The 20,151-nt window shown below is 42.2% G+C and overlaps 1 protein-coding gene across 1 annotated transcript in view; it reads right to left on the bottom strand.

The window, feature by feature from the left end:
* Positions 1–20,151, bottom strand: part of ACO1 (aconitase 1) — a 59,094-nt gene that overhangs the window by 11,792 nt on the left and 27,151 nt on the right. Inside the window, exons 5-17 of the mRNA XM_082402426.1 lie at positions 16,512–16,581; positions 16,198–16,381; positions 15,547–15,686; positions 13,704–13,875; positions 12,303–12,403; positions 10,833–10,949; positions 9,567–9,726; positions 8,159–8,294; positions 5,674–5,758; positions 4,735–4,891; positions 3,427–3,551; positions 1,691–1,795; positions 837–979 (exon numbers count right to left, since the gene is read on the bottom strand). Coding sequence (XP_082258552.1) covers positions 837–979; positions 1,691–1,795; positions 3,427–3,551; positions 4,735–4,891; positions 5,674–5,758; positions 8,159–8,294; positions 9,567–9,726; positions 10,833–10,949; positions 12,303–12,403; positions 13,704–13,875; positions 15,547–15,686; positions 16,198–16,381; positions 16,512–16,581 — 1,695 coding nt within the window. The remainder of the gene's footprint in view (positions 1–836; positions 980–1,690; positions 1,796–3,426; positions 3,552–4,734; positions 4,892–5,673; positions 5,759–8,158; positions 8,295–9,566; positions 9,727–10,832; positions 10,950–12,302; positions 12,404–13,703; positions 13,876–15,546; positions 15,687–16,197; positions 16,382–16,511; positions 16,582–20,151) is intronic.

Genomic DNA, 20,151 nt, shown 5'->3' on the forward strand with positions numbered 1-20,151 from the left:
ACACTCACATTTCTGGGGAGTATGAAATACTCTTGGTCTGAATGAATAGACTGTCCCATAGGGTGCACTAGGAGAAGGCAGAGATGAGTGAGCAGGATAGAAAGGGAAATTCATGAAGAAAATGGGTTAGCCACCAGGCAAGTGAGATTAGGGGCAAGGCAGTTGTCCTCTCCCACTGGGGAAAAAAAAGGTGTTGAATTTTGTTCCTCAAATTGGCTCTGGGCCCCATCCCTGAAGAAGCTGATTCAGGAGGTGGGGACGGGAACCAGGAACTTTGATCTCCCCAGACGACTCTCATGGAAAGTCCCATTTGGGACCGACATTGATTGATAGTGGTATATTAAATAACAGTGGATAATACTGGTGTAATGCCTGTTAAAATCGGTATGTGACTGAAGGATTGCTGAATGGATGCGTAAACTGCAAATCCTTGAAGTGGATCTCTGTAAAGAATATGTCTCTCAAGCAGGAAATATCAATGCATTTCCAGTTCTATCCCTGTCCAGTGCTTCAAGGGTAACCAGGCTCTGCCACAGGTGGAGAGCAGAGCCTTGTACTTTAACAATCAGCCACGCTGGGGGGGTAGGGATGACAGCTGAGTCTAATGAGTACACCTGCTCAAAAAGAAGGCCCTCATCCCCGCTGGGGTTCACGTGCTGATGGATTCTCCCAGGGAAGCTTCGAAGCAGCAAACAGAAAGAGCAGTTGGTTTTCAAGCCCCAGGGTTCAGTGAAAAACCAAAGTCTGACTCCAAGGAGACCTCATGAAAAGAGCACTACTGGCCTCACTCTCTCCATTTCTGCCTTCAGGTCTCCCTCCCCTTATTCATTACTTACCCTCTGTTAGTTAAGTAGCGAGCAGCAGGGCTATTTCTTGCAATATTTCCGGCCGGAGAGATGTGGTCCGTTGTTACTGAATCTCCCAAATTTAACAGCACGTAGGCATCCACTATAGATTTAGGGGGCTGAGGATCCAGAGTCTACCAAAGAACACAGTAAGTCAGTGTTTGCCCAGGTTTTCTCCAACATGTCACCAGGGGGAACCCCAACAGTAGCGGTCCATGGACCTGAACCAGATGACAGCCCTATATCAGCGCATAGAAAATTCTAGTTTTATTGGTTTTATCAGGGGTGTTTAGAAAAGTGAGGTGAATTTATGCAAAATATTCCTATCTCACTCTTGAAGGGAGGTGAAGTATTGGCACTATCCCCTCAAAAGCAACAGGGATGGTGCTGTAAATGACATTCTCTTTCTCCACATCCAGAGAAGGCCTCAGATGCTGAGGACAGCAGGAGTCCTCCCCGTCCCACCCAGGGCAGTGCAGACTCCTTGATCATCAGTTTCAGAGAAGATTTCCCTTGTTTTTATGGGTATAAGGTTTGAATACGGCAGGTCCCAGGGGACGTTCTCCTGGACAGTCCCTCAGACTTTACTGAATCTTTGTCCAGGCGGTACTTGATCACCAGGGGGTCTCTACACAGCCACACAGAAGCCTTGGACAGAGAAGCTGTAGGCCCACTCCAGCCAAGTAACTCAGCTTCCCCAAACTCTCCCCAGTATTATCTGCTCGGGTTTGTAAAGGTTTTAATGAAAGGGGTAGTCAAAGCAGGGGTATTGGGTAGTCAAGTAGATTTTACAAGGCAAGAAACTTTTTGAAGAACTCATTTTGTTAAGAAATAAAAAGTCCTACCAGGTCTTCAAAGAATGGTGGTGACTTGATGTATGTAGATTTGGGATTCCAGTAATATAGCTCATCTGACGGGGCTGCTAAGGCATTCCAGCTCTCATTCACAGTCTTGGGAAAAAAAGAAAACAAGGAAAGGCGATGTAATCACAGCCCATCCTAAGGAAAATTGAACACGCAAACACAAACATATATTCAAGCCAAGAGCACAGGAAAATCCATTCTTATTCTAAATGGTCACACAACAGAGTTCCTCTATACTAAGACAACACCATGCTAAGTAATTTAAAAATACATGTGCTCTGTGATAGGCAGCCTCTGGAATGGCCCCCACGGACCTGCCTTCTAGGATTCACACCCCTAAGTGATCCCCTCCTGCTGAGTAAGGGCTGAGCCTAGTGACTCACCTCCAGGATTAGGTTATCAAGAGACTCTGCCTTCTGTCACTTTCACCCTCTTACCCTCTTTTGCTTGCTTGCTTACTTGCTCTGATGGAGGCCAGCTACCATTCTGTGAAGAGACCCACTAGTAAGGCACTGAGGGTAGCCTCTAGCTGACAGTCAGTGAGGAGCTGAGACCTTCACCCACAGCATGTGAGGTCCTTTATCCTGCCAACAACCACATGAGTGGTCTTAGAAATGGATCCTCCCCCAGCTGAGTCTTCAGGTGGGACTGCAGCCCCAGATGACACCTTGACTGGGGCCTTGTGAAGGCACACACACCCTGTTAAGCCACACCTCCATTTCTGACCCATGGAAACTGTAAGATAAAAAAAAATGCTTGCTCTTTTAACTCACTAAGTGTGGGGATAATTTGTTGCAGAGCAATAGATAACTAATACATATACTTATAAATATAATTTATGAAATAATAATCCAGATTGTACCCCAGGGGAAATTATGTATGCTCTGAAGATTCTGGGAAGTAGACCTCCAGGTCATAAGGACATTAGATAGTAAAAGACAGCTGCTATGCATTCAAATGGGCTTGAATTAGCTCTACATGTCCATTGACTCAGCCTTTGGAGAAATACATTTAACCCAATATCTACCAGACTCCCTTGTACCATTTCCCAATGAGCAGCTTGTGGGATTCACAGTGCATGAATATGACCCCCGTGTGACTCTGTTCCCCAGTCTGTCCTCTTGTTTCAAACCACCAGCCCGAAGCTGAAGCCCTTGGGTCTGCCTGTCAGAGACTAGGGAAAGGGGTAACATCCAAGGGGCTCAGAAAATGACGCTGAGCCCCATACATTTTCCCTGTATTTGTAAAATGCACAGCAAGTTTTTTTTTTTTATTTCGGTAGTTTGTTAGGGTGGTGTTTCCTACTGAGTGGCTTTTATTTTTATTATGTTTTTTAAGCATGCAAATACATCTGAGAGGTGCATTCAACCATTTGATGCCTCAGTGACACACTACAGTGACATCAGGGGGTCCTCAACCATAGCTGATGAATGCCCCAGGCTGCCTGAGGAAGGGGGTAGCTGTGGAGAGCTGGCCAGGAACCACACACAGCTGAGGCCTTTCCTACTGAGGCTGCCGCCCACTTGTCCAACTCTGGGAACATCTGGGGAGTGTGGGGTCTGGAAAAACGTGAGTCTTAGGAGAAAAATGATGGATAACCATTTCCCCGATCATCTGAAGAAACGTTACTTTGTATAGTTGACACCGCCACTGGCCTCAAGGTTGGCAGAGATGATGCACAAGAGCAGCTTTCCCTCACAGGTGGGCTGGGACCTCACCTCTATTTTCTGATAGACCTCCTTAAACATCCCAGGGATGACGTACTGACGCTCCACTGCCTGGATCTCGTCTCTGGTTGGCCAGATATCTCTCAGAAATACCTGTTGTCCCTTTGCATTTACCCCTGGGGAAAAAAATGTTTATTAGTGAGAAAAACTTCATCTCATACCCCATTTTCATCACCACATACAGTCAGTCAAGTCTCGTTCAGGGTAGTTACGTTCTGTAAATCCTACGTGCACACTTACGAGAATACTCAGTCATTGCCCCCAGGGGACACACGGGTTAGGCTCCCAAGAGCCTCCATCCACAACACTGTCGTCCACTGATCAAGACATAACCCTGTTTTATGTGTGTTTCTGTTTCATGACACCTTACTTCATACATACTGTTGATGCATTCACACTGAACTCGCGAGCCTGTCTAACACGAGGCCCGTCACAGCCTTCTTGGGCTTAGGAACGCTACACAGCACTTTAGCACTACTCTTGGGGGTCATTTTAAACAGTGAAATCACCAACAAAAAGCACAAAAATGTGAAAAACATGGTGCGAAACAGAGCACGAACAGGACACTTGTTTGCAGTATAAGACCTGCAATAAAAAGGCAGAGTGTTGCCTGGTTCGACCTCAGCTGAGAGCAGGCACGGTGAGGGACTCAAGGTTTTCACACCTGCACCCTTCCCCGCCCCCGCCCCGTGCACATCTGTGAGTGACCATGGGAGAGTGATGAGCATTGATTTTGGGGTTAAAATCCATTTTAATGAGTAATCAAATTTGCAAATATGGAATCCCTATAATAATGAGGACCAACTGTACGTCTAAAGCTATGATTTCCTAAAAGTAAATTCCAGGGCACCATTTTCATATTATCTAATCTGCTTATTAGCATGGGTTGAGGAGGGTACAGCAAAGAGACCAGAGGAAAGGAAACAAAGCATCCTGTCCCCAGAATTTTGAGAAGCTGCACCTATGTGGACGTGTTCTTACAGAGGAGATATTAAAACAGTGCCTATCATTAGATTAAAGCGGGAGCTGGAAAGGAAGGGACTGGAGAAGAAGCCAGAATGGCAAGACCTCCATTACTTTGGGTATTTCTTTCCCTTTTGTTGTCCCTCCCCCTTTAGTAAATTCTTGTTTAACTATTTCAGTTATGTCTTAGCTGTGTACTGGGGCATAAAGAAAAGACTCCTCCTCTGATCTCTGGAGGGTCTAGCCTTCATTATTTATTAAGGAAAGCAATAACTTTCTCCCAGTAATGTTTTCAAATACATTGGAAAAACTGTAACCCCCCAAATAAGATCTTACCCAGTGGCTCTTTCTCAAAGTCGATCCTGATGGTCCCGGCAATTGCATACGCTATTACTAAAGGCGGAGAGGCTAAATAGTTGGCCCGGGTATTGGGGTGGACTCGCCCTTCAAAATTCCTGTTCCCAGACAGTACTCCAACAGCAACAAGGTCCCCCTGTGTGAGGCAAGGGGAAAAGCAGGTCGCAAAGAGAAGAGAATGTTTAGGCTCCATTTGTCAAAGTTTTCCCTCTAAGCTTCCCCTTCACTGGTCCTCTCCCTGGGAAGAAGAGCACACAGGGTGACCCTGTGGGAGACACTCTGGGTCAAAAGCAGCTGAGAGACACATTCAGTGGTTTCTGCTCATGAGAAAATAACAGGTTGGTCAGGAGGCAGCGTCCTGGTTATTTTGCTGCTGGGGCCTGAGAACAGGCGGGGAAGACTGCAAGTTGAAAGCTAAAGGAAGCCACAGTGACTGACAGGGATTCTATAATTAATGCAAAGCAAACCAAATAGTATTTCTCAACGCTATAGAATTTATGGGACAAAAGTCAAGCCAATGCAATTTAGTTTACATTCATTTGTCTGACTTGGAACCAGTTTTCGGACAACAGGAACAAACGATTCTGGCGCCTTCTGCAGTCAAAACCACGTTTATGGAGCACGTGTGTGCCAGGCGCTGCACTAAGTCCTTCGTGTCCACTATCACCTTAATGCTCACAGCTCTATGAAACAGGTGCTATTACTGTCTCCAGTTAGAGTTGTGAAAACTGAGGCACACAGAGGTTAATTAACTTGCTCAAACATATACAGTTAAGAAGTTTTGCTCAACTCCAAAGACCGTACTCTTAACCACATCCCATGCTTCCCTGGACCTTCTTAAAATTATCAGCCTTTTGATCACACATCATATGAAACATGACAACAGCTCTGAAGACCCACAAGTTCCTCTGTAATCACCTGCGTGATGGCTTCTACCACAGCGTCAGGTAAGGGCCCACTGTTGCCAATGCAGGTCATGCAGCCGTAGCCCACCACATCAAACCTAGGTGCGAGAGAGAAGCACAGGATGGAGAACGGCTCTCAGTGGGCTCACCTGCTGGTCACACTTCCTGGAGACCACTGACCTAAGTAAGTTTAGTACAGGGCTGTTTCTATACAGCTTTCATTCTTGGGAACATTTTGATCTATTCATCCATTCTAAATCATTCAATTAAGAGTCCTTTTTATAATTTACTTTTTTAAAAAACTGAAGTATAGTTGATTTATAATATTATGTTAAGGTGTACAACAAGGTGATTGTCATATACAAACACACACACACATATTTTTTCAGATTACTTTGCACTATAGGTTATTACAAGATATTGAGTAGTGTTCCCTATGTTATACAGGAAATCCTTGTTGTTTATCTCTCTATATTTTTTTTTTGGCCACGCCACGCAGCACGCGGGATCTTAGTTCCCCGACCAGGGATCAAACCCGCAGCCCCTGCAGTGGAAGCCTGAAGTCTTAACCACTGGACCACCAGGGAAGTCCCATAGCTATTTTATATATAGTAGTGTGTATCTGTTAACCCCATACTCTTAATCCCACCTCTCCCCCCAATCCCTGCTTTCCCCTTTGGTAACCATAAGTCTGTTTTCTATGTCTGCGAGTCTGTTTCTGTTTTGTAAATAGATTCATTTGTATTATTTTTTTTAGAGTCCACATACAAGTGGTAATATATATTTGTCTTTCTCTGTCTGACTCACTTCACTTAGTACGATATTCTCTAGGTCTATCCATGTTGCTGCAAATGGCAATATTTCATTCTTTTTTATGGCTGACTAGTATTCTATTGTGTATATATATCTTCTTTATCCATTCATCTATTGATGGACACTTAGGCTGCTTCAATGTCTCAGCTATTATAAATAGTGCTGGTATGAACATGGGGGTGCATGTATCTTTTCAAATTAGAGTTTCTATCTTTTCTGGATATATTCCACTGACTGCTGGATCATATGGTAGCTCTATTTTTAGTTTTTTAAGGAACCTCCGTACTGTTTTCCATAGTGGTTACACCAATTTACATTCCCAACAGTGTAGGAGGGTTCCCTTTTCTCCACACCCACTCCAGCATTTATTATTTGTAGACTTTTTGACGATAGCCGTTCTGACTGGTGTGAGGTGGTACCTCATTGGGTTTTGATTTGCATTCCTCTAAAAGTTAGTGATGTTGAGCATCTTTTCCTGTGCCTGTTGGCCATCTGTAAGTCTTCTTTGGAGAAATGTCTATTCAGGTCTTCTGCCCATCTTTTGATTGGGTTGTTGGTTTGTTTGTTTGTTTTTGATATTGAGATGTATGAGCTGATTGTATATTTTGGAAATTAATCCCTTGTCGGTTGCATCATTTGCAAATATTTTCTCCCATTCTGTAACTTGTCTTTTCGTTTTGTTTATGGTTTCCTTTGCTGTGCAAAAACTTTTAAGTTCGATTAGGTCCTATTTGTTTATTTTTGCTTTTCTTTTGCCTTGGGATATTGCTACAATTTATGTCAGAGAATGTTTTGCCTATGTTCTCTTCTAGGAGTTTTATGGTGTCATGTCTTACATTTAGATCTTTAAAACATTTTGAGTTTATTTTTGTATATGGTGTGAGACAGTATTCTAATTTTATTGATTTACATGAGGCTGTCCAGCTTTCCCAACATCACTTGCTGAAGAGACTGTCTTTTCTGCGTTGCATATTCTCACCTTCTTTGTTGAAGATTAATGACCCTAGCTGTATGGGTTATTTTTGGTCTCTATTCTGTTCCATATAATTTACTTTTATAAGTAACTTACTTTTTAAATTTATAAGAAAATTATAAGGAGTCTATCTGAATGATCTGGAATTTTTAAAAGTTGAAATCAGATATGCCATTTGATGTCTTTATTCACTACTCTTATTATATAATCCCAAGGACTTCTGACTTTTATGAGGCACATGACAAAAATCTTTGTCATCCAAATTAGGAATAGTGGATTAATTGGAGAAACTGTATTTGGCAACAAATAACTAATTGACTTCAAGGAATCAGAACATTTTTAGGCATGGGAAATCATTATTTTCATACCAAAGGGCAGATTCAGTTGCAGAGCCAACACTAGCCCGTAGCACACCTTCATGCAACTGAGAAAAGACGCCCCCTGCCCCAGGAGTGCAGCGCTACAGCAGAGCACGGGCTTGATATCAGCCCCTGCTCTCTTCACAGACACCCTTGTCTGATGAACAACCAGTACAACTGTACAGGAGGGCCCTGCTCTGTCGGAATGTGAGGGTTTGTCTGTTTACCATCTGACAGAAGACTACGCAATTAGACACCATCAGATAAGCTTACATCCGTTACAAGGTGACTTAGCAAAATACCTGTGGAATACAATAAAACAAAAGCAATGGTGTAAGAGATTTCTCCCTCACCCAAGCTGAGACAGGTAAGGCATGACTCCGCTTTCTCGCAGGTAGTAGGTGACCACACCACTTCCAGGAGATAGGCTAGTTTTGATGTAAGGCTTCACGTTCAGGCCAGCATCCACAGCCTTCTTTGCTAACAAGCCTGTGAAATGGTAAACACAGACACGGTGTGTGGGGCTGCCCACTCTAGGTGCCACGGACATTTCAGGAAAGAGACTGGCTTCAGTCTGCACTTCCTGCACTGCTCGACAGAGCCCCATTCATGTTAGTGCTTTCTGCCATTTTTGTTGCCTGACAGAAGTCAAAAGCTCGCTGGCCCAAAGTCATTTACATGTATTCAGTAAACTCAAAATTAGCCATGGACATGAAGAAAAAGATAAAAAGAGCTGTGCCTTTTTTTTTTTTTTTAAAGAGATAAACCTGAACCATTCATGATTATATTATAGAATGAGTATTTAATTTTGGGAGGGAAAGCAATCTTTCTAATTATATTTTATTTAGATGAAAAATAATAGGAAGGACCCCTTCTTAAAGTATGTGAATTGTGTACTTGTTGGTGAGGAATACAGTCTGCCTAGAAGATAAAAATCTAGTCCTCAGATATTTCTTGAAGTGGAAGATCAAGGGCTCTTGGGCCACTTGACTCTGGGCAAATACAGAGACTATTTATTACAGGGACACTGGGTGCTCTGACTTAGGACATATCAGGAAAGTAGGAAAGAAATAAGGAGTGAGGGGTATAAAGAGACAAAAAGCTACAGACAAGCTGGTGTCTTATCTTAAGGAAATTGGTTTGTCCAAAGCTGAGGTGGCAATAGATGAATTCCTGGACAAAGAAGGTTCTCCTTACGCACTTGTCCAATTCATAAAGAAAGAACTGTTTGTGGACACAAGAGGAACTCTTAGGGATATTTTAAAATTTGGAAACTAAAGGGACATTAGAGTAATGAAACTCTGCATGTAAATATTAAATAATTAAACAGAATTGCATAATAAGTAGATAAGTTTTATCGACCAGTGCCCTGTGCCCTAATTCAGATGCACTTGACAATGCATCTAAGACAGACTAAATTCTACTGTACAAAAAGGCCTATCGGGGGTTTTATGGAGAAAACAGTCTGTGAAATGAAAACAGTTTTTTTCCTCAAAGGCTGACATAAGATTCTAGGCTTTACCAGAAATTCATCTTTCTTTCCTCTCTTCTCCTTATTTTCTGTGTTGATTCTAAAGACTATACTACTTTAAATGCTTTGCATTCAGCATTATTTATTGTGTAAACATTTCTGGGCCAATTAATCTCTGCATCTGGAAAGGATAAGGCTCAGGGAACTATATGTAGAACTCAGTTAAGCCCCTGGGTCATGTCTTGGGAAATTTTCACCCACACGTCCACATGACCATCAAAGGCACTTACCTGCTCCTAACATCACAGATGGATTACTGGTGTTAGTGCAGCTGGTAATGGCAGCGATTACCACAGAACCGTGAGCAAGGGTGAACTCGCTATTATTATAGATAAATGTCTTATGGTCATTATGATGGTCCAGAGCAACCTGGAATCCTTTAAATCCTTGCTATAGGAAGAAAAAGAGAAAAAAATATATATGGTCAAAAGTTCTCACTTTGGAAGAAAAAGAAATACTTTGGTAACTATAGTTTTAAAGGCCAATTCTTAACAAAACGTAAACATCTTAGCTGGTAAACTCTGAAGTGCTACAGAAAAATTAAAGTTCCCTTTACTCTTTTTAAATCTTTATAAAAGGGAGTCATGATTTCTGAATCTGATTTTGCTTGGAAATGATTAACAATTATTCCCCACCTCAAATACCGAAACGCTAAAACTACAAATTTAGCTTAGTCTAATTGGAGCTAATTAGTACGGATGTAATGGCTGCACTGAGGGCGCTGATACTAACCTTTATGGAAATTTAGAAAAAGGTGCCATTTTGGCCACATTCAACCAATCATAAGCAATAAGGCTAACACAGTGCAGCTGAACATTTGGTAAAATGCTGGCATCCCGTGGATAAAATCCATCACGAATCTTATTCATTTGAAAAATGTTCATTGAAAATCTACTGTGTACAAGATACTATGCTGGGCACTTTGTGGGATACAAAGGTGACTGTGCATAAATCCTACCCTCAAATCTACAGTCTAGTAAAGGAAATCAGACATGCAAATAGTATACAGTACCAACAATGAAATTAAAGGCTATGAAACACCATCACAGGGTTTCCGACTGATGCCATGAAGGTTCAAATGAGGGAGAGATGACTTTGTGCTATGAGATCTGAGGCCACGTTGTGGAAGAGCTGAGAGATTAGGGCATGCAGACGGGGAAGGGACATGCAGGCAGGGGGTGGCATGAACAAAAGTACAGTGGCCAGAAAAGTTTGGGCAAGTCGAGTGAATACTGTGGTGAGTCATGTGAAAAGGAGGTATGCTTTTGAAAAGGAGGGTTGAGTTGTGTTTACAGGCAATCAAGTGCTCTAAGGAAGCTGCCTGGCTCTTAGCTAATGCAGAGGGAGGCATCGAGGACTATAGGATGGAGAGGAAACACCCGCAGTACCAGGCTTCAGGAAGACTCATCATCGAGGCGGGTGAAGCCTGTGCACAAAGAAGCCGGGCATGGGCCAGGGTTGGGGAGGATTTCCACCCACCTCTCCCAGGTCCCTACCTTGGCTCCAAGGCAGCTCTCAAAGTCCTTTTTCATGTCAGATACGGCAACTTTGTCCTGAGGCCTTTTGGGTCCACTGCAGCAAGGCACTACTGTTTTCAAGTCTAACTCCACAACCTGTGCACCCAAAAGAAAAGGAACCGTGGAATTGACATTATACTCACAAAGAAAAAAACACAGCCATGCCAGAGAATTTAAAACACCACAACAATAAAAATAAACTAAACTACCACATTCAAAACCAAGGAAGTCAATGTCCATTTTACACTGAAAGGATGAATTTCCAAAGTTCCAGATGAGCACTTCGATAGCGTGGGACAGGAAGAAGCCTTGCCACCTCTCAGAAAGACCAGGGTGGGCATTGTGGCTGCCGCCAGGGTCTTTCACTTGGCCATCTTTGCAAAGCAGCTCATCATCCTTTTTATTGCTTAAGTTAGTCTGAGATGGATTTTCTACTGAAATGATAGATAAACCATTGTAATTTTTCTAAGATGACTGGGGGAATGCAGCCATTAACTCATCAATGCCAAGAAACGGGCCCTAGTCTAATTGAATATTTCCTTCCCTCAGTGTAATATGAAACAAAACAAGGATCCCACATCTGGTTTACCCTCCAATCTTGGCTGCTGAGAAAAATGTGGATTCAGTTTGCACCCTAGAAAATGAATGAAGATAAGTACGTCGATGGGTAAATCAGAACAAATTGATTCACTTGCACTTCCATTTCTTTCCCCATCTATAATAATGATGTGCTTATCAGCCTTTAAATAGCTCCAGTCCTTCTAAACTCCTTTTCCAAAGATCTTCCACATAAGAGGAGTAAATCAAAAAAGGGGAGCAGGGCTTCCCTGGTGGCACAGTGGTTAAGAATCCGCCTGCCAACACAGGGGACATGGGTTCAAGCCCTGGTCTGGGAAGATCCCACATGCCGCAGAGCAAATAAGCCTGTGAGCCACAACTACTGAGCCTGCGCTCTAGAACCCACGAGCCGCAACTAATGAGCCCACGCGCCGCAACTTCTGAAGCCCGCACGCTCTAGGACCCGCGTGCTGCAACTACTGAAGCCCTCACGCTTAGAGCCCGTGCTCCGCAACAAGAGAAGCCACCGCAATGAGAAGCTCGCGCACCGCAACAAAGAGGAAGCCCCCGCTTGCCGCAACTAGAGAAAGCCCGCGCACAGCAACGAAGACCCAACGCAGCCAAAAAATAAATAAAATAAATTTATAAAAAAAAAAGTGGGGGGGGAGCACACTCAACCTAATGGCCGGGAAGAATGGGACAAGTTATGTTATTTTATGTCTACAATTCCTTATCTTTTTGATTTTTCAGCCTTTTAACACCCTGTTCTTCTGCGATAACTTGGCAATGACTAATTTCCTACAAATACACTCCCCAAGAAAAAACATTCACAACTAAAACCACAGGCTTGAGAAAGAGGAAACACATGTTCAGTGAAAGGCACTCTCATACCTGGGCAAAGTCTGGGTCTTGAAAGGGGTCACTGAAATTCCGAAACATTCCTACAGCCTGAAGATACTTTTTAATATGCTTTACTTTTTCTTCATCACGACCTAATGGGCATTTTAAGAAGTAACAAGTAACAGATGTTAATATTTCCTGATTAAACTAATGCCTCTACCAGAAACTATACAAGTAATGGGCATTTCACTTAAACACACACCAAGAGCTCTGCTGATATTGCAGCTTTCAGGCGAACAGTCGGACTCTCTAGCCGATGCTGCCGTTTACTAGGGGCCATTCACTGATCTGCTGTTCTACCGAAGTGACCATTTTCTGTAGAAGATTCTTACTTATAAGCACTCCTCTCTCTTTGGTTATGGGTCTTAATTAAGAGGATCCTAAGCCTCAGCGAATTGTCAAAGCATACCTCCGACACATCTGCCTTCAGCTGGCCACAGACCCTCAGCATTCCACATTATCCTTGTTAAAGTAGTAATCCCCGCAGTCTCCCACCACAGATCACCAGCTGTGTGCCCAGCACCGTGTGCTAAACATTTTAAATGCATTATTTCACTCTCTAATCCTTTATCATGACCTTATGAGACAAGTACTGTTATTATCCTCATTTATGGATGGGGAAATAGTGGCTCAAGAAGATTAAATAACTTTGCCATGGGACACAGGCCGTAAATGGCAGAACCAGGATCCGAAGCTGAGTTTAACTCCAGAGTTCAAAGTCCTAACTCGTGATGCTATATCACCAGGAATATGACCCTGAAAGCTTGCTGTTTCATTCTGATCAAGACCCTGGTTGCAGGAGATAATACGCACGGTTTGCCCAGTTGGACAAACTGGGACACGCAGTTCTCCCAGTTCTCTAAGACTGTTTGAGAGCTTGATTCTTGGATCCACAACAGATCAGCATTTTTTTTTTTTTTTTGCCTCTTCATTTTAACTGAATTGTAAAGGTCATCAGCTTTCAGCATGGACCTTATAACAGACGACTGTCTGATCTTCGTTAACGTATTTATCATGACCTGTTGTTGGGCCCCAGTGTTCATTACATCCCCTGTCATCCTCTCCACGAAGACATGCTGGAGAAATTTCTTTTAGGTTTCGGTTTAAGAAAGTGTTCAACTTCTCTGAAACCATTGGTTTCAATTCAGTAGATGTTACAAATTCGGTACCAGATCAGTAAGAGGTTCAGTGGCCACCTCTAGAGCCATAGAAACTAATCTCATCTCTGGATGTATTTTGCAGCTTTCCCCTCCCCACCATCCCTTCTCTTCTCTTCTTTAGGTTGAGTGCCTCAGCTGTTTAATCGAGGGACAGAGGCAGAAGGTAGTGCTCCAATTCTCAGCATTCTATGAATTTAGAAACAACCTTCTGTTTTCAGGGTTCTGCACTTACCTGTCTGCACCAGGTACTTGATACTGACTTCATCAACCGGGAAAAAGGCAGCAGTGGCGCCATACTCTGGACACATGTTGGCAATTGTAGCTCGGTCGGCAATGGACAACTGGGCTACCCCTGGCCCGAAGAACTCGACAAATTTGCCCACTACCCCAACCTGGCGGAGGTGCTGAGCAACAGAACAATAGCAGAGTTTGAGACTTGATAACCTGTATTTAAAATGCAGAACTATCCCCTTGCAATTCTCATAAAGTAGCCTTGTGAGTAAACACAAAAAAATGAATTAGCCCAACATATGTTTGATTACTTTTAAAAATAAAACTTAAAAAGTAAAGCCAACTAAATACAACATGGTATCTTGGAGTAGATCCTTGAACAGAAAAGGGATTACTGAAAAAACTGGTGAAGTTTCTAGTTTAGTTAAAAATGTCATACCGATGTTAACTACTTCTGTTTCTCATAAATATACCATGGTTATGTAAGATGTTAACATCTGGGGAAGCTGGGAGAAAGGTAACAGGAACTCTGTATTACCTTTACATCAACTCCCCTGTAAATCTAAAATTATGTCGAAACATTTCTTAAAAAAGAAAGAAAAAGTAATATAAAAACACAGATAATAAGAAAAGTTTTGCCAAATGAGAAAACTTCTTTCTAAAAATTAAATAAATTCTTTCAACTTGAATAAATTATGATTTGCACTTGTTGAATAAGCAAATGCCTTGTTTTCAAGGGTATAATGAACAAAGATCCTGAACACAGGTATAAGTCAAATGTAACCAAAAGATCCAGGCAGTCTGACTCTCACACCTTTTCCATACAAGCCATCAGCCAGGGCTGGAGCCTCAGTGACTGGCTTGGCCCTGCATGAAATCAGCTGTATGAAGTGTGGACACCCACACGGACAGGCTCTTTTGGTTACATGGAATTCTGCCAAATTTTGTGGGCAGAGCCTATATTATTCCACACTTGAATGATGCGGACATCTCTGATGAGCTATAGTGTTCAAATAAATCCCATTCCGATGTCCATGACTATTAAATCAAAAGTATAGTATCCATCCCACATACCCCAAGCCTCCAAACTATACAACCAGAAAAAACTGTGTGATAATAAAAAAAAAAAATTACTTTTCTAATAGTCTTTCAAAATGAAACTGCCTTCTTTTTGCAAAGCAAGCAAATCACCAAAAAAGATTATTTCCGACAAGGGCAAATGAAAAAAAAACAAAAAAACAAAAAAACTAATATTTTCCGGCTTGGAGAAACATCTGTTACAATAATGTAACTTATAATACAGAGAATGGAATTTTAAATAGTCAAAAATTATTCATAGTTTGTTATTTTCATATAAAGAAGAACCATGTGGAAAAAATGTAGAAGTATAAACATACACATGGAAATGATTTCTTATAACCTCAAGATAGTGATTATCTCTAGAAATGAAGAGAGTGGCTTTAGCCATAAATATTACATTTCACTTCTTAAAAAATATACATACAGAGAGAGCTCTGAAGCAAATACAGCAAAATGTTACCATCTGTTAAGTCTACATGGTGGGCATATAAATGTCATTTTAACTTCTGTGTATTTAAACTATTTCACAGTTTCAAAAAAAATTTTTAAAGAAAAAGATCCATGCAGCAACAGAAGAGTAAAATGAACATAATGATCTGAAACCTAACCGCAGAGTTCTCTCCTTATGTCATCTCTTTTAAAGTCATAAACGTACTGTTTCCTAGCATTTCTAGAGCACATGGAAACCAAGAGAGACTCCATCATGGACTTTCTTCCTATTTGTCACTGCAACTCAGACCACAGAAGAGGCAGCACATTGTTACCTTGGTGATGGTGAGCACGATGTCAGTGGATGTTACCAGGGGGTGGGGATTTCCCATCAGCCTGTAGCCAATCACCTGGGGAAGCACCATGCTGATTGGCTGGCCCAGCATGACAGCCTCTGCTTCGATACCACCCACACCTGTGTGGAAAGGCATGACAGAATAATGCTTTCCTTAGTCCTCACGATATCCCTCAGGCATAGTTCAGTGTCATTAACAAGTAGTCAACCCACTTGTAGTGTTTTACTAGTATAGAGTTATATTTCCATGAAGAACAGTTATCTTTTCTCTATTTCCCTCTGTAGAATTTTTAACAAGTGTTTCTCAAAGTGTGGTCCCCCAAACACCTGTGTCAAAATCCCCTTGATTCCACCCTAAAAAGGAGAGTGGGCTTCAGGAGTCGCTGTTTTTAACAAACACCCCAGCTGATTTTCGCTTATTCTAATTCATTCTTCCAAACATTATACTGAGTGCCTAAAAGGCATGAGACACTTTTCCGGGTACTGGAAATTACTGGAAAACAGACAAAAAAACCTCTCTGATATTTGTGGTCACTCAAATTCATGCTGCTGGGATGTAAGGGCATCAAAGTAAATCAAGGTATTTACATAGAACAGCATAAGTGGAATAGGAACCTGGAAGAACACTCACCCCAACCGAGAACGCCCAAACCATCAATCATGGTAGTGTGCGAATCCGTGCCCACAAGACTGTCTGGGTAATAATATCCATCCTGATCAAATACCACTCTTGCCAAATACTCCAGATTCACCTGGTGGATGATTCCTGAGCCAGGAGGAATAATCCGCATGTTGCGAAAGGCCTGAGAGCCCCACTAGGATTGAAAAATGGGGAGAACACTATGAATGCCAGACACACCTTTATGCAGCTCACCTCCTTGGCACCTCTTCCTCATACCCCACACACATAAAGAGTCAACCAATGGAGCCAAACTCTGCCCATACCTTTAAAAATTCAAATCGTTCTCTATTTCTTTCAAATTCCAAGTCTTGATTCTTCTGTAAACTGTCTGCCCTGTCAAAGAGAAAAACTAAATGTATAAATTTTAAGGCGTAAAATGTTACTGGTCAAATTTATAGGTGATAAGAAAGAAAATGGCAGTTTCATCTGCAGGCTTGCTGGGTGGTATTATGCATTCATTCACATGGGAAAGAGGTAATTAAAGAAAGTAAAAAGAATAATTATTTTTTGGTTCAGGTGATTTTTATAATGCCTTTAAACATGGTGGGTAGAAAACATTAAGCGAATTTAAGTTAAAACTATACTAATCATAAAGTCTGACTCTTAGGAACAGACTCAAGACATTTATGATGACAACAGCAGCTTAGATATTTAAAGAAGCTTTCTTTCTGTACTCCTTTCTTACCTATGACCTTGTTACAACACCTCTCTGAGCTGAGCCATATCTGGGCTGGCATTTTCATCTGTTTTATGTTGGGAGGTAGGGAACCAGTGATGCCAGGAGGCACAGGAATTTATAGAATCACAATCTCCTATCTTTCAGAAGGAGGTTTATGAGGAGGATGGTGCCACTCAAGAACATCTGTAAAGCCCAGATTATATACCGAGGTTTGCTCAAAGTCATTCAGTTTATCAGGACTGACGTGGACAATTCAGGGCATCAGGAAGCTTTTCCAGAATTTTTATAATCAAACTACATTGTTTTGAGTCAAGGTAGAGTACGTCATAGTGACAACTCGGCATGGTTAGCACACAGGAAGCGCTTACAAACTGTCATGGGTTGAGTGAACATAGGAAAGGATAGTGAAATTAATAGCTGAGACCCAAGTCAGACTTCACTAATTGATAGTCAACACTTATTGACGTTACTAGGAACTAGGCTCTAAAGTGCTTTACATTTATTTTCTAATTTAGTCTTCAAAATAGCCCTTTGAGATAGGGGCAACTAATATCCACATTTTTCAAAAGAGGAAACACACAGAGAGGGTAAGAAAGTTGTTCAGGACCTCACAGCTAGTAAATGATGGAATTGGTATTGAAACCCAGGCAGTCTGACTCAGGAATGATGTTCTGAATCCCTATGCTGCCTCCCTGTAGTAGTAGTTGCCGAAGCTGTAGCAGCAATGGTGGTAGTGGTAATAGCAACAACTACCATAATAATAATAACAGCAGGAGCCAAAGTGCAAGACTGCACGATGCGTCATAGGCTCCAGGTGCTTTACACACATGAACTCATTCAGTCATCATAACAACCCCTCACGTAGGTACTACCATTACCCCAATGTATGGAAGAGGAAGCTGAGGCACAGAAAGATTAGTTAACTTCTCCAAGGTCAGATGCTTGTAAATTACAGAGTGGTCACCTGAACCCAGGTCTGACCGGTCCCGGAGCCTCTACCTGAACCACTATACCCACTTTCTTCTGTCACTTATTAATGATCTACAGAGCCTACCTGGTGCCACATGCTGGGCGTACAAAGGTGCAGAAGGGGCACGTGTGCTGCCCAGCTGGAGCTCAGAGCCTAGCGAGAGACACGGAGAAGCAACCAGGCAACCATGAGAGTGTGATTATCAGTGTCATGATATGGGAAGTACAGGGTGCCAGGGGAGCGCCCAGAAAGGGCCATCAACTCAGACCACGGAGCCAGGGATGCCTTCCAGAAGGCAGTGACATCGATGTAGTCTGGAGGGCGAGGGGGAGTCTGCCAGATGAACACGGGTAGGCAGGCACTCCTTGAGAAGAAAAAGACTGGAGGCACTTATTATTTACTCTACAAATACACATTCAGTTACCATGCGGATTTTTTTCTTTTTCTCTTGATGTGAATATCCTTCCATATAAGTGTCAGTTGCTTTGATGGAATCAATTGCTGAGAGTATCTTAGAGCAGGGGTTTGTCCACAAACTACGGTTCATGAGTCAAATCTGGCCCAATACCTGTATATGTTTGGCTGTCAAGCAACGAATAATTTTTATGTTTTTAAAGGCTGGAAAAAAAATAAACGGAGACAGTATGTGGCCAGCAAAACCTAAAGTATTTACTATTGGCCCTTTACAGTAAAAGTTTGCTGATCTCTGACATGAAGAATGAATGTCTGTGAATGTGTGTACGTGTTAGAGAAAAGTAAAAGAAATGGAGAAGGAGAGATCCTAGTGTAGTGGAACAAGGCAGTTGTTCTGATCCCCGTCCTGACCCCTGATCAGCAGCCCCTGTAGACCCTCTGGATCCGATGCAGCTATTCTTGAAGGTACGCATCTCCACCTTCGCACTAGTACACTAAGGGCTCCATCCCTCCGGTCACCACCTGTCTCTTCAGGTCCAGATCCACAGTCCCAATGTATCCTGGGCACCTGCATCAGGAACACCTCGGGCACCACAAACACAGCAGGTCAAACCCTAATGTGTGACCTTCTTTCCTACATTTCTTCCTCATCTCTGCCTGTCCATCTCTCATCTAATGACCTCCTCTTCTCCCACTTAGTACCTACAGATATCAGAGTATTAATTCAGAGACAGCTTCCTCTCTAGTTTCTCTGTCAGCCTAGTCAACCTATCTTTTGTACTGTCACCAGAATCAGTTTTCCAAACTACAGATCATCACAACCCATCTTGAATCTGTCAATGGATCCCATTTTCTAAATAAAGTACAAATCCCTTGCCTTAAAAAACAAGGTCCTTCAGTCTGACCTCAGACTTCCTTTAAGAGCCCTCTCCCACCCTCCAGTCCAAACTTTCAGTTTCAGCTGCACTGTGGCCCTCATACTCTCTCAAACCTCACTTTCCTCATGCCTTTGCATGCTCTGTTCTCTCTGTGTAGAATGCCTTTCCAGCTCTTCGCTCTTTGGTAAACATGCCTGGAGACCCAGATTAAGTGACACTCCTGGAAGAGCCCCCCTGACTCTCCAAGTTAGTGCTTTGGTTCCTACACTTACTAACTGCATTCAAGCTGTGCATTCTCTAATCTCTCTACTGTTCTAGACTAACCTGCTTCTTGAATAAATACTGGCACACAATAGGTCTGTTAAATGGATTTAATTTTACAAAAAGCAGGGAAGGCATCTTGGAACATTATTCTTAATCATGTATGGCCCTGCCCCATCTCTTCTGCTGAGCTCTGAGCACATGTGGACTCCCAGTCATTATGCCTTGTCCTCTTGTCTCCAGAAGGATTTCAGAGTTTCTCACAACAGAAGCAAGGTTGGAAGAGGACCATTTACCCCAGAGAATGCTGGGACCGTCAGTTCGATATACATGACATAGTCACAGGACAAGCAGAAGCCAGAAATGCTTAGGCTGCTTTAAGATATGTTAAATTCTAGGTAAAAAAAAGTTAAAATTAAAAAAAAAATAAAAAATAAAATTAAAAAAACAACCCTATTTACTCACTAAAACAAAAAATCTTTCATGCTAACCTTGGCTCTTTAACTTAGTTCTAGTTATTCGAATGAATAAACAGACCTAGAATTCAGATTTTTCCACCACTCAGAACTTTCCTAGATTTACCCAATCTGGTGAACTTTCAATAAGATCTCTGAATGTGAATGGCCTCACACACTAAAGAGGAAATTTCTCCTTATTTACATAAGTTGAAATCAGATTTGGATGTAGTTCGAAGTTTCTGA

This window comes from Balaenoptera borealis, assembly GCF_965194805.1.
Source record: "Balaenoptera borealis genome assembly, chromosome: 8".
Lineage (NCBI taxonomy): Eukaryota > Metazoa > Chordata > Mammalia > Artiodactyla > Balaenopteridae > Balaenoptera > Balaenoptera borealis.